General features: G+C 35.3%; 2 protein-coding genes across 2 annotated transcripts in view; both read right to left on the bottom strand.

Annotated features, from left to right (window-relative positions):
- Nucleotides 1-15,336, bottom strand: part of LOC132613587 (CMP-sialic acid transporter 3-like) — a 91,242-nt gene that overhangs the window by 10,401 nt on the left and 65,505 nt on the right. The gene's annotated exons all lie outside the window — the stretch shown is intronic.
- LOC132613588 (stress response protein NST1-like) lies at nt 79-2,420 on the bottom strand. Its single transcript, XM_060327664.1, has 2 exons — nt 1,932-2,420; nt 79-661 (listed from the first exon to the last, which is right to left on the bottom strand). The coding sequence occupies exons 1-2, from the start codon at nt 2,334-2,336 to the stop codon at nt 491-493; spliced, it is 576 nt and encodes a 191-aa protein (XP_060183647.1). The 5' UTR covers nt 2,337-2,420; the 3' UTR covers nt 79-490.

Below are 15,336 nucleotides of genomic sequence, written 5' to 3'. Positions count from 1 at the left end.
TCCGACAACCAAAAGTATATATAGATGCAACTGACGTTGAAGTAGGTAAGCAGATTACTCCAATTGGTTCCACTCTACTTTCAATTACCAAACCTGTAGTTCATGAAATTAAAAATCAAGATTATGACAAAATTTCTTCAAATGTTCCATAATCCCAACAAGCTATTCAGGAAGTTTGACTAATTCAAGTGAAACAAATGAGTAAAAACATCTCCTTTCATCATTCTATGCCATTGGAGTTGTAATGCAGTTACAGAATTGTCACCCAAAATGGGGTTCAAATCCTACAACTCTATCCTAGAAACAAAATAGGGGATAAACCAAAGGACTAAAGTTCATGTAGAGGCCTTGGTAGCAGCAGATTTCTTTTTCGAATTTTCAGTCTTTTTGTCAGAATCAGCAGCTTTCCTCTTGTCCAAAATCTTGGAATTTATTCAAAACAGTGCTACCAACAACAGTCGACCAAAATCGTTTGAGGAAGAATAACAATTCAAAGTTGAATAGTATCAACGATAGCCTCAAGTGCTTTTTTCTCCAACTCTTTTTCATCAATCCACATGGAACTTTGCCGTCGAAGAAGATCTTGTTTCTCTTTCTTCTTCTCTGAGAAGTTCTTTTCCCTCATCCTCCAGTATTCAAGCTTTCCCTGTCTTTCTTTAAGCTGCAAACATAATAATTAAACATGCACGGGATACGTTATTTTTACTATATTGAGAAAATTAGCAAGCAAAGTTATATGCATTTCAGATATACTCAACGCTATAACAGAGTACACTCTTGCTTACAATTGAACTGTATGTATCGTCTCCAAAAAAGGGATGAAAAAAGATCACTAACAATGTTGGCAAAAGCTCGCTTGAGGTGCGTTAAAGCCCTTAAACAAGACACAGGGCCCTAGCCAATTTGCCTCACTTAGGGAGTGTTTTAGTAAACAAGGCTCCAATGCATGTACCTCATCGTGTATGGATCTGTATTGAAGAGGCGGCACTATACAACAAATATAGCTCACAATGTGATAAATTACTATTAAGGAAGGAATCACAATGAATGTATACATGAGTTAGAGGCTCTACATAAACCACCCACGCGTCAAAAGATTATATCAAACATTTGAAAAACTTGTTAGAGGGATAACAACCCCCCTTGCTAACTGTTGAATGTCCAAGTTTGAGTGGCTATAAGATGGAATATGTACAGTTTTAGTCTAAACTGAGCGAACTTGAGAGCTACAATTAACATTTGATTTGTTTGGATTTGAAGCAAGAGCACTAAATTTTACAATTAACTAGTAAAATGAATCCTGTACATCTATTTTGCTCCATTTGGGCCTATAACATTGTGAGGATTTCCTAGTGGCCGAAGCAGTGGGAGAGTTAACATGAGTTTTGCAGGTTCGACAGAACAACAGTTTCGACTCAAATGAACAACAAATATCGATAGAGTTAGATGCGTATTTCGAAACCCGTATCCCCAACTCAAAACCTAAAACATCTAATTTTTTGAATTAGCCACTTGGTCCAAGAGTTGGAATAATAACCTTGGGAATCAAACTTAAAATCATAATATCAATGAGAGTGGTTGAATTATTGCCATTTGGGTACGCATATTACCTAATCCCTATGTGACGAGACATAGGTGGCAGGTTCCTGAACTAGTCGATTTGCTTGCAAATTGGCCTGAACCAGTGGATTTGCTTGCAAATTGGCACATCACCTTATAAAATAAGACCTATTGCAAGGATATCATAAGACGACTAGTCCCCGCCATAATTCCCCACTCAACATGAACCCTTTAGGAACACGAGAAAATAAGCAAGAAAAACATTTCCTTCATACCGAGCACACCCAAATACTAGTAAATAGGGAGAAGATGGGCAGAGGAGGCTAGCTCTGTGCCTCTCCCACATACAAGACAAAGAAATAATTACATACCAGGGTTTTGCGGAACTCTTGTTGAGCAGCTTCTCTTTCCATAGCTTTAGCTTTCTTCTCAGCAGCTTTAGCAACTTTCCTCTCTTCATTAGCAATCCTTTGCGCTTCCTTTTTCGCTTCGTCTTTCCTCATTTTCTCAATCCTCTGCATCTCCATTTCATGTATGTACTCTTTCCTAAATTCCCTCACTTTCTTCGCGTATTCGCGTCGTAAAAACGCGAGCTTAGCTTCAGCTTCTTTAGGATCTTTAGGTTCTGTCCATGAATTAAGGTGCTTGTTTGCTGGAAGGAACCCGTGGTTGTTCTTGTCATCGTTGTGATGAGATTTTACGGCGGAGCCGCCCGCGGCGGTGGTGGAAATTGATCGGAAAAAGGGCTTTAGGGTTTGGCCACGCAGGTGCAGCATTTTTGTGCTTTTTTCGTATGTATGTTGTATGGTGGTGACTGGTGAGACGCAGTTATGACAAAACTTAAAGAGTAGCTTTAACAAAAGCAGGGTAAATCTTTTCTTGTTTTATTTGGTTCAAGTTCAACTGAATCCAATATTTTGATGTTAAAAATAAATATAACATATGCGAAATATTACTAAAATTTTGACAGGTATTAAATTCTAAACGTATAATTTCAATAGTACAACGTGTTCAGTTCTAAAAGTTTAAATTTAACTTTAAATTATGAGTACGTAATTAAGGGATTGGGCTCATCTCTATTTCCCTTCTCTCCATTTTCTCTAAGTTCTATCTTGGATTAGAGACACATGGCATCGATTTGAATTAATGGTCTAAGTTCTATCTTGGATTAGAGACACATGACATGGATTTGAATTAATGGCTAAGATTTAATTGACTAAAATAAAGCCCTAACCATGATTACATAATTAATAACTTATCCATAAATATATAGAATATTTTTCTCTCTCTTCCTATTTACTTTTCCTACCCCATAAAATATCTTTTCTGTATTATCTAATTATTTTTTGCCACTTAATTTTTTTCCCCCTAATAGACCCATTATTCAATTGGTGATATTTTCCATTGTAATGCTTACTAATTCACATAATATAGACTCCATTATTCAATTGGTAATTATATATTTCTGAAAGAGTTGTCTATATTCTGAAACATATCATCATTAAAGAATTGTCATGATTGAAAAAAGATGGAATATTAAAATAGGAAGAGAGAGAAAATATTTTAATATATTTATGGATAAGTTATTAATTATTTAAATTATGGTTAGGGTCTTATTTTAATCAATTAAATCTTAGTCATTAATTATAACTTATGCTATGTGTCTCTAATCTAAGATAGAACTTGGGGAAAATAGAGAGAAAGAAAATGGAGAAGAGCCCAATCCGTAATTAAGCTGATTTAAGCATATGCATATATGAAATTGAGGTGGCTATGGACGTTGGTAGGGTTAAGGAATAAAATACGTAGGGAAAAGACAACCGCGTTATAAATTATGACAGCTACACACGTTAATAAGCTAAAGGCTAAAAGCTTTAAGCAAAAGACTTTTTTCGTCTTTTTTTGTTTTGTTTTGTTTTATTTTGTTTTGAACAATTCTTTGTTGTAAAGTTATGTTAATTTCTTGTTTTGTGAAATGTTATTAAAGTTTAATTGGTTACATCGAAGAATATTCCGTAGGATTAAATTAATGAAAGTTTGATTAGTTTATGATAAGGATAGAGTCATAGCCAAATGCTTAATGATTTACTTGGCTAAGAGTTAAGACCAAGTTATTCTTATTTCTTAAGTTATTTCTTAGTTGTAGGGAACCTTATGGTTATTTTAGAGGATATTCTTGAGAATAAGTCAATGTGCTATTATTACTATTAATTGCGTTTGAGTTATATACATCTTTAATGTATTTTTTTTATTAGGTCATCTAAAGAATATTTGCAGTAAGTTTTCTTAAAATGTGACATTTGTAATTTTTAAAATAAAACATGTTACCTGTTGCAACAAATACAAATTGACTTGATGGTGTAAAAACTTCTTACATTGACAACACATAACTTAAACTTTAATTAATTGGTTTGATGGACCAAGCATTTGCTAAAATACGCCAAAAATGCAATTTTTCTACTCTTTTTTTTTTTTTTTTTTACAATGGAATTACATAGACTTTTTATGATATTATCACCTAACAACTCCAATGAGGTTATCAATTTTGTTAAATTTTTCAAAGAATTTATGTGACAAAACAATTTTTTAAAACAACCGAACAAAATATTTTTGGGATAAGGATTTGTTGATTGATCAATAAATAAACTGAATAGACAAAAACATACTATGTCTTAGTTCTAATTGTGTGCTTCATATCCTAATCAATTAGTTAAAATAATTATTTCCCTTAATGATAATTATTGTTAATAAAATATACACCTTTCATTCTTGACAGCAATTTAATGAACTAATGATACAAGATTAATTAGGCCATAAAAGTTTATATTGCTCCCCGTCTTTGAACAAACTTATATTTAATTGCCGGCTACTTAGAGAGTTAGAGCAGTAGGTATGGTTAAACAAAAATAAAGTAAAAGAGATAGAAGAAAAAGACAGGACTTGTACTTATATCTTAATTTTATATATATATGCAACTAGTTATTAAATTATTTTAAGCTCTTAAGTTTTAGCTATCTTGAGTTCTACAATGATATGGTTCTTTTATTAGTAATTTCTTTAATTCACCTCTCAAATAAGAGTATCATGTCGACATTTCTCTACCCTCATCATACAATATAATATAATTAAGAGATTATATTCTCCTATTTCAAATTACATGATACTTTTTCCATTTTGTATATCTCAAACTTATTTGACATAATTCTACATCTTCGACAAAACTAGTACAATTTTTTACATTCGAATATTGTTAAACCATTCAAAGTTTAGATTATCATGTTTATTATTTCTCTATCAAACTAAATTTCAAGCATACATTCTTTTTTTTTTCTCGACCATCACCCACATGATATACAAGTTAAAATAAATATCTTAAACTTCCCTTCCAATTAAATTTTTTACATAGTGCAGCTTATGTGATAATTAAATGTCTACCATATTTTTCTTTTTCTTTTCTGAAGTCAAAGACTTCAATTTTGACTAGTGGGACAAGAACTAATAAAGCATATTCCTTATGATCTTTTTGATCAATTGAGGGGCAATGATAATCTAGTTTCCTCTGAATTTAATACTATTATTTTAGACTTTGGATTATGTTTCAAATTCTAGCATTCAAAGCTATGCCAAAAAAGCTGCGCAAATGGATTAGGAAATGCACGTAGAATAGAATAATGGGTCAATTTTCTAATACTTGGAAGCCAAGTCTCAATTTTGCCACTTTATGTTATCATTAAGTATGTGAGGCAATTTTACACTTTAAAGCTTAAATATCTTCAATTATTCCTTGGCTCATTTGAGTCATTTGACCATTTCACCAAATGAATTGACCTCGTGCTACGAGTGCTTAAGAATAAATCAAAAGCCTACCGTTTATTGTATTTTGAATAAATTATTTATACATATTAAGTGAATTTTTAACACAAATATTAAATTTATGTCAAAATTAATGAATTTTGCCGAATCCGTAGCCAGAACTCTAGTCCGTAATACTCCTGGTAGTGATAACGATGTTTATTATGTGTGTGAATAAGTTTGATCTCCAACGCAAGTTTGAGGCAATTAAAATTATTATCAATTTATTGCATTTAATCTTGAGCTACAATTTTGCTCCTTTCTTTTCCACTCTGCATTAAGGATTAATTGGTTTGAAGGGAAATCATAAGGAAGATAATCCCTTCGAAAAGCAATAACCACTAAAAGATAAAAAGATTTGCTCCTTTTTTTTTTTTTTAAAGGGAATAAGTAGGCATACCCATTGGGTTTTAAAACTCTAGCACACCCTAGAATTTTTCATGTAAGAAATTTTCGAATTTCAGCATACACTGTTGGAGTTTTTTTGTGCTTAGGGAATTTTTATTTTTCTTCAGATTCTGTTTCCGCATTAGAATTTAGTTATGTCTCAATTACATTTGAAATGAATATTAATAAGTGGTCCAAAAATTCGCAATCCTACCCTATCTTTACACTAATTTTGTACTAAAAACTTATCCGCATAGAATATTAGATCAAATGATATCAATTTACAATTGTTAATTAATTAAGGAAAAAAATTGATATCAATTTAAGTAATATATATATTTGGTAATTAAAAGTTTTTTATTAATCACCAAAGTGCAGAATTACAAACCAATAGCAACTATACACAGCATGCTAATATCTCAATACACATCACACAAGCTAACTAGAAACTCAAAACTATGAATTACAATGTATATTCTAGGATTAGCTCCAACACATGCAACATACACAATCTCCTTTGCTATAGCTTCCCGATTTCTACTTTGCTTCTCAAATATTCTCGCATTTCTCTCAATCCAGATGGCATATGTGACTTCAGTGCAAACCAGTTTGAAGACTTGAGCTTTCTGAGGCTTACCCTTAGAGTAGAGAATGATCCACTAAAGTCATGTATCTGCCTGATCATACTCTTGCCATTAGGTTGAATCTGCATCTGGGATACAAAATTTCTTGCTTCAAATATCTTTCTTATCGACCAACATGCTTGCTTATCAAACTATCTTTCTTTCAAATTACATATGATTTAGTGAGAGTGGTGTATGTCAAAGCACCTACTATGTACACATTACATTAATGTAAATATCGAATGTGGGTAAGTTTTTTCTTCGACTCAAAGTTCAAGGCAAATTAGTAATATAATCAATTTCACTGCTCTTAATTTTGATATACAACTTTGCTACTTTCATCTTTTCCCTGCATTAAGAATTCTTTGGTCTGAAGTGAAAGTCATAATAAATATATTTCCTACCAAAAGCAATGACGAAAAAAAAGAAAAAAAAGGAAACAATTTTTGAAGTGAAAGTCATAGATATTTCCTCCGAAAGCAATAACCAAAAAAGGAAAAGTAAACAATTTTTGATCTGAAGTGCAAGTCATAAAAAATTTCCTACTACAAGCAATCTGCAAAAGTAAAACAAAACAGCGATTAGTTAATGCTTTTAATTAATAAATTTACAAGACAATACAAACCACCGTAGAAAATGAAATCTGCATGTTGCTACTACCAGAAATTGGACCTACCTGGTAAGAGCTAGGAATCTAGATTCATTAAAAAAATGAAGCGACCCCTTTTGGCACGCAGAAGTTGGACAAATTTAAGGAGGAAAAAGCTCGAGTCCACATACAACAGAAATATAAAACACCACATTTTGTGGAATATAAATGGGATGGTTAGACGGGATGTAAGCATGATGAATCTTGTCAGGTGCATAACAAGAGGTTCCATGTTAATAATTAGGCAAGAGGTTCCATGTTAATATTTATGCAAGAGGTTCCATGTTAATAATTCAATCAAATCTTCGAAAATATATCATATTACCTTCATTGATAATAGCCAAAAATCTACTTGTGAAGCCAAAATAAGTAAGAGAGGCCTCACCTGCATACTTGAAGAAAAACGAAGACAGGATTCCCTGAGCTGCATTATTGCATATTAAAAACATTGTTGCTTGTGAGTGTCCCCGTAAGATATCGAAACTGTCGGGTCCTGAAGAGCATTTGAGACAGAATTAGCAGCTAGTAAAGGGAGAAAATAAGTTCTGTGCACAAACCAACAACCAGAAGTAGAAACAAATCTTCAACAATGAGAGAGGTGGATTGATGCATCATAGGCAAATTCAAAAGACATGGGAAGTGTATGCAAGTGAGGATCCTGCTATGGAAGGTATTCTATCTAAGGGTGATACCATCCAGGTCCATTTTGTTACTCCCTCCGGATCAAAAAAAGTTTCTACTTAGCCTTTTTTTTCTTGGGTCAAAAAAAGTGTCCACAAATTAAATCAAGGAACAATTAACCTTATCTTTCCAGATTTGCCCCTATTAAGTGATATGTGATCAAATCCAATGCCTATTTAATTAGGGGTAGTTTAGTCAATTTACATATTCTTTTCTAGGAGTGAGTAGTTTCTCAAGAGGTGTGTGAATGGCTAAGTGGACTCTTTTTTTGATCCGGAGGGAGTTCCTTTTAAATGATGATGAGTAACTGTTATGACATCATTCTTGTAACTATTGTAACCACAAAAACACTATCTCCTACTAATTACCCCACTAAACATTAATTTTGCTACCCACTTTCTTGACATTTACTTGTGGAAGAAATCCTACACCTATATAAAGGATGCTTTCTTCCTTGTATTGAGTAGAAGTGGAGTGGATAAAAATATCATGTTGTGTTTATGTCTTTATTTGATGCTTTCCTGGTATTTTTGATCCAACCATTACTCAAGGACTTTCTTAATATGCAAAGATTGCACAGATGAAGGATGCTAGTTATATCACTAAAGTGACTGGAGTTTTTTTCTGTATTTTCCGTTTTGGTTACTTGATAGTTGATAGACATACATATTTTTGCCACACCACAATTGGCAGAATCTTTCTTTCTCCAAGATCATCTACATCCTGACCAAAATAACACTAGGAGGCTTGTATAATATTAAGGCGCAAAATTCTGAAGCAATCTCACGGTGCAATAAAAGATGATCCACATCCTATCCATGCTTTGGGCACATGCAACACCAACTCACCACAATGCCTTTTTTTTTTTTTTTTTTAATTGACAATGGTAACATACCACAATTCATCCTCTCTTCCCAGGCAGATAGCAACTTGTCTGCTATCAGGAATTCAGGATCGCTTTCCAGACAACACAGTATGCAACACATGATGCTTTATTCCGTGTTTGAGCAACTCCACATAGCTTACCACGTGGGGTTCAGCTCTCCACCATTGAACAAGGCATCTGTATTAGTACAGTAACACTTGACTAAGAAGCATTTTGATGGTGAAACTTTACAAATCATTCTATCTGCTTGACCCAACTGTGCAAATAATTTTCTTTATAATTACCAAACTGTTTAAGGCTATAAAGCCTTGCCAAAGATTCCACCTCATTCAACTCCCAATCCTAAAAAGCCTTCTAAAGAAATACTCCAAGAGATCCGGTTCCCTTCATGTCTTAGAGCATCATCTACTGCATTTCTCTTATTTGTTGCCAGCATGAATTAATTGGGAAGGTTATCTTTCGAGGTATTATCTCCCCATTATGGATCGAGCCAAAAAGCCTTTGACCAGAATAAGGGACGTAATATTAAATTGCCTACTAGATATTGGGCCCCCAACTAGGTGAAAATACAAACAAATGGAACGGTGGCAACGATGATACAGAGAGTTAAGAGAGAAAACAGTATCTCTCAATTGCAGGGGATGGGGATGGGGATAGGGATTACTTTGATAAAAGCGACACTTTTTCAGTGCCCCACGTGCTTTATGTCCTTAAAGACGAAATACTTAGAAGAGCTGGTCGAAACATCTCAAGAGAGGTAACCATTGAATATTTCTTCGACTGATTCTTCTGGAATCTTGGGAAAAGAAAAGGGCACCACAAAGAAAAATCTTAATAGCACCACCCAATAAGCTTGATACTAGGATTGGTTATCTATCCAAGCACTATAGACTCTAATAACCAGACACTTCAGGGAAGCAATAGTACAAAGATACAGGAATCAGAATGTCTTGAATTACTCTTGATTTTTGCTTCAATGAGAGACAACAATATATGATACTAACCTCTGGATATGCCGTTTGACCACAATCAATCACTTGCTTCCTACAAAGAAAGACAAAAAGGTTACAAATTATAAACCCCAAAATCAGTTTATCAAATTCAACAGACTCAATTAATACTTTGGAAGTTGCTCCGCAGTAGTAGGTTCATCAATTCTTTTAGCATTCACCATGACAATAGCACTCTGAAATTCCTCTCTAATCCTTCATTACGGAAGGCATCTATTGGCTATACCAGCAACAACCTCTCGAAGTTGGTGAACTCCATTCTTCCAAGCATTTACATGAGCTAACTTACTTTTTGTTGGTTCCTATTTTTCCTGACCCATGGGGTAGTTTATAGTTTTTTTATACTTTATGTACAACTTGAATACGATATAATCTGCAGGACTAATGCCTTCTTCAGAAAAGAGCAAGCATCCCTGCTCAGCCAAACCAGCTGCTGAGATGAAACTTTGAGACAAGAAATGTATAGACTGGTATCCGTGGGGGGAAATAAGAGGCACCATTACTAAAGCAACAAACAAAAAGGCAAGCATAAAAAAGCAGTATGAGTTGAGGCTGCTGCCCTTCACGGCGCTTTCAATGTGCAGTTGAGCTTCAAAAGAAAACCTTTCCTTCGACATAACATTCTATGTTTATGTTTTCCAGTTCATACACTCAGCTATGTGAGACATCTAAATTACGGCATACGGTCATATGTGACTTGGAATTAGCCCTCCTAAATGTAGGCAGTAGTAGCTGCGGCTTTAAGATACTCTTCCTGAGAAGAACAGGAAACTGGTTTACTTCCACAAAGAGTAGTTTCCAGCGTAGCTTTTATTCTAGACTGTTATTTATTTGTGAGTTAAAAGAGTTGACGCTTTAACCTACTATAATTCTACTTACAGTTGAAAGAAGAGAAAGGAAGATAAGTGACTGTCATAGTGAGTGGAAAGACCAATTATAGCTCTTGAGAGCAGCAGACAGCTCAATTAACCAACGGTAAGACGAACAATTTGAATATCATAATCCAAAAAGCCATGTAGAAACTGAAGATATATTTTTTTTTTTTTTTTTTTTTTTAAGACAAAGTGATCTGAAGCAAAAATATTTATAACTTAACACCATAATTTAATTCATTCTTTTTATTGTATTCACATATCCTAAGCATAATGCATCACCTTTTTAAGCTCTTAGATTACACGGCTGGGCTAACTTTCGAAACATCCTATTCAAAGCTATTTTTGGTCAGACAATCTGGATTCACGAGCGTTCTAACAGAGACAAAAGGATTAGTAGTTTCTTCTTTTGGGGCAACTTCTCAAACACCTCTAGCGCAGGTCCGGATGTCAGATAACAATGAACTCAAATCCATTGTCACTGCACTTTGAAAGACTTAAAACAGATGGAAATGAAGGACAATCCATGCAACCGGCGAACCAGAACAAAGGTGAAACAATTAATCACCGATTAACTTAAAATTCCATCGCAAGGTTCAAAACATAAGAAGAAAACATTCTTCAAATTAAAACTAAACATAATAATCTTAAATCTAAATAACGTTGATAATCAGAAAAGATGGGATAAAGAAAGGAGAAATGGCAAAAAAAAAACTGACCTAACAACTCTACAGGCAATGCACTGACCAGGTACAGAGAAGAATGAAGCGACGAAGCAAAACGGGATACCTTTGAAATCAAAATTATGGAGATATCAGTCTGATGTAATCGTGAAGCTGGAGAACGTGTCAAAACAGAAAAAAACTGGAAGAAATAGCAATTACATCTGAAATTCCGAAAACCCTAAGCTCCTCCCGTTAGCGGCTTCTATATAAGTAGTAATACACTTATAGTAAACAAAATGTTCGATATCTCTACCAGATCACATCACTAATCACCAAAACATTCACAGGAAAATATGTCAATCAAGATTAGAAGAAAACCCACCAAAAAAAATGTGTCTATTTCATGATTTAATGGTTCTGGAACAGTCTAAAGACCAGCAAAAATCTGGTTGAATAAGAACTACTACAAAACTATTTTATTCCGACAACCAAAAGTATATATAGATGCAACTGACGTTGAAGTAGGTAAGCAAATTACTCCAATTATAAGTGCAGAGAAGTAGAGTGGAAAAAGTATATATCATTTGATGAGACTCCAATGGAGTTTATATACAGATGGAATAAACTAATTGTCCTAAACTAACTCCTAAAGTATAGGACTGGATAAGCAGCAGCTGATACAAAACTAATGCCTAAATTAATTGAAGGATCCTAATCCTAATCTAATGTTAATTCTGAGTAGAAGTATAGCATCAGTAAAACATTAGTTACAGCAGTAATAAAACAGTAATTCTCATGTGCTAAAACAGTAATTCTCTTGTGCTATTACGACCCCCTCAAGTTAGACGTGAAGAGACAACGCCTAACTTGGGAAGCATTCGCTGGAAAGCTGGCTTGGACAGTGGTTTGGTGAGCGGATCTGCAAGTTGATCAGCAGAATGGACGTGCAATACTTGGACCAATCCACTGCGGACTTGGTTACAAACAAAGTGAAGATCAACCTCAAGGTGTTTCATTTTGGTATGATGTACTGGATTCTCAGCAATGTAGGTGACCCCAAGGTTATCACAAAGTATTACTGGAGCACCAGAGAGGGACACATGAAGGTCTTTGAGCAGGTGAGTGATCCAGTTTGTTTCAGACAAGGCAGAAGCAACGGCACGATACTCAGCCTCAGTGGAGGAGCGGGAGACGGTAGGTTGCTTACGAGAACACCAGGAGATAGGCATCCTGCCTAGATAAACGATGTACCCAGAGATCGAGCGGCGATCGTTGATGTCACCTGCCCAATCAGCATCAGCACAGGCACAGAGAGCCGTTGATTGCTGTGGAGAAATACGTATACCATACTGGGATGTTTCTTTAAGGTATCGAAGGATACGTTTAACTGCCTTCCAATGAAGTACAGAAGGAGAGGTGTTAAACTGAGTAAGCTTGTTTACCGAATATGTGATGTCAGGTCGGGTAAACGAAAGGTACTGTAGCTTACCAAGAACACTCTTGTACTGTTTTCCATCAGTTTTAGGTGCCCCATCATTAACCAGCAGTTGCTCAGACGTGCTCATAGGCGACTGAATACCTCTGCAGTCGTGCATCTGAGTATCATGTAACACCTCTTCTATATACTTGGATTGACTGAGAAACAACCCATCAACATCCCTGTGTACTTCAATGCCCAAGAAACAGTGTAATAGACCAAGATACTTAAGAGAAAATCTGTTTGAAAGAGAGGCAATGACACATTGAATGAGTGTTTCATCACTGGCCGTGATTATAAGGTCATCCACATAAGTCAGAATGTAAATAGTAACCCCCATGTTGTGCAGAACAAAAAGAGAATTATCACACTCAGACATCTGGAACCCCATTTGAATCAAAGAATCAGTGAGTGCATCATACCAGGCCTTGGGAGCTTGCCGGAGTCCGTAAATTGCCTTTTTGAGATGGCAGACATAGTTGGGATGATCCGGATTTTCATAGCCAGGAGGTTGGGACATATACACGTCCTCATTAATTTCCCCCTGAAGAAAAGCATTGTTGACATCAATCTGATGAAGTGGCCAATGTTTCTGTACAGCAAGCGTGAGCACTGTACAAATGGTGGTGGGTTTAACCACCGGGCTAAATGTTTTGTGAAAATCAATCCCAGGCCTTTGAGTGAAGCCTTTTGCAACTAAACGTGCTTTGTACCTATCAATGGAGCCATCAGACTTAGTTTTAATACGAAACAACCACTTACAAGGTACAACATTTCTGGTATGGTCTGGTGGAACCAAGTCCCAAGTCTGGTTCTTCATTAATGCGTCAAATTCAGTCTTCATGTTCATGGCGTCTCTCCAATATGAAAATTTTTGTGCTTGCTTGTGAGTTACAGGTATAGAGGGTGCAGGTTGGTTGAGTTGGGCAGTGTAGTCAACAATTTTTCGTCGCTTGAAGATGTTGTTTTGCGACCTGGTGACCACACTGGGTAGCTCTATATGGGGAATGTTAACAACAGGTTCAGTTGGGTGAGGCAAATTAAGAGTGCGAGTGCTCACATCTCCTTTAACATTGAGGGATGAGGGTGGCAATACAGGTGATGAGTATGGGCGACGCCGATAGACGTGAGTAATTGGTGGGCGGCGATTCATGGAGGTAGAACGAGTTGAGGGGGCAGGTGGTGGGCTCTGGAATACGAAGTGGGGCTGTAGGTTAGCAACTGTAGGGGATCGCTCAGATAGATTAGAAGAAGAGGATGAGGAAGTAGTATGAATATTACCTGGTTCCTGAGGTGTGGAAGAATCTGTCCATGGGTAGTTCTCCTGTGCGGCACGAAGTGAGCATGTATCTTGGCGTGTGTCTCGCATTAGTGGAATAGTGGGGGGCAACTGGCTGGTAGTTTTATCAAGTGTATTTCCTTGTAGATATGAATTATTTTGAGGAAGAATGTTTTCCCACTGTAAAGATGAAAATTTCTGTTTTAATTGAGAAAACATTCTTTCAAATGGAAAAACATCTTCTAAAAATTTTACATCCCGTGAGATAAAAATTTTGGAACTTGTGGGGTCAAAACACTGATGGGTAATGGAGAAACCAACGGTAAGACGAACAATTTGAATATCATAATCCAAAAAGCCATGTAGAAACTGAAGATCTTTTTTTTTTTTTTTTTTTTTTTTTTTTTTTTTTAGACAAAGTGATCTGAAGCAAAAATATTTATAACTTAACACCATAATTTAATTCATTCTTTTTATTGTATTCACATATCCTAAGCATAATGCATCACCTTTTTAAGCTCTTAGATTACACGGCTGGGCTAACTTTCGAAACATCCTATTCAAAGCTATTTTTGGTCAGACAATCTAGATTCACGAGCGTTCTAACAGAGACAAAAAGATTAGTAGTTTCTTCTTTTGGGGCAACTTCTCAAACACCTCTAGCGCAGGTCCGGATGTCAGATAACAATGAACTCAAATCCATTGTCACTGCACTTTGAAAGACTTAAAACAGATGGAAATGAAGGACAATCCATGCAACCAGCGAACCAGAACAAAGGTGAAATAATTAATCACCGATTAACTTAAAATTCCATCGCAAGGTTCAAAACATAAGAAGAAAACATTCTTCAAATTAAAACTAAACATAATAATCTTAAATCTAAATAACGTTGATAATCAGAAAAGATGGGATAAAGAAAGGAGAAATGGCAAAAACAAAAACTGACCTAACAACTCTACAGGCAATACACTGACCAGGTACAGAGAAGAATGAAGCGACGAAGCAAAATGGGATACCTTTGAAATCAAAATTATGGAGATATCAGTCTGATGTAATCGTGAAGCTGGAGAACGTGTCAAAACAGAAAAAAACTGGAAGAAATAGCAATTACATCTGAAATTTCGAAAACCCTAAGCTCCTCCCGTTAGCGGCTTCTATATAAGTAGTAATACACTTATAGTAAACAAAATGTTCGATATCTCTACCAGATCACATCACTAATCACCAAAACATTCACAGGAAAATATGTCAGTCAAGATTAGAAGAAAACCCACCAAAAAAAATGTGTCTATTTCATGATTTAATGGTTCTGGAACAGTCTAAAGACCAGCAAAAATCTGTTTGAATAAGAACTACTACAAAACTATTTTATTCCGACAACCAAAAGTATATAT

Source organism: Lycium barbarum, chromosome 10 (assembly GCF_019175385.1).
Source record: "Lycium barbarum isolate Lr01 chromosome 10, ASM1917538v2, whole genome shotgun sequence".
NCBI classification, from domain to species: domain Eukaryota; kingdom Viridiplantae; phylum Streptophyta; class Magnoliopsida; order Solanales; family Solanaceae; genus Lycium; species Lycium barbarum.
The sequence above is the reverse complement of the archived record's forward strand: the minus strand, read 5'-3'. Positions and strand labels throughout refer to the sequence as shown.

Bases quoted from the DNA above. Each gene is read 5' to 3' on its own strand.
- LOC132613588 (XM_060327664.1), bottom strand. From the start codon at position 2,336: ATGCTGCACCTGCGTGGCCAAACCCTAAAGCCCTTTTTCCGATCAATT. The intron at 662-1,931 runs GTATGTAATTAT...TTATGTTTGCAG, and splicing joins AAGAGTTCCGCAAAACCCTG to CTTAAAGAAAGACAGGGAAA.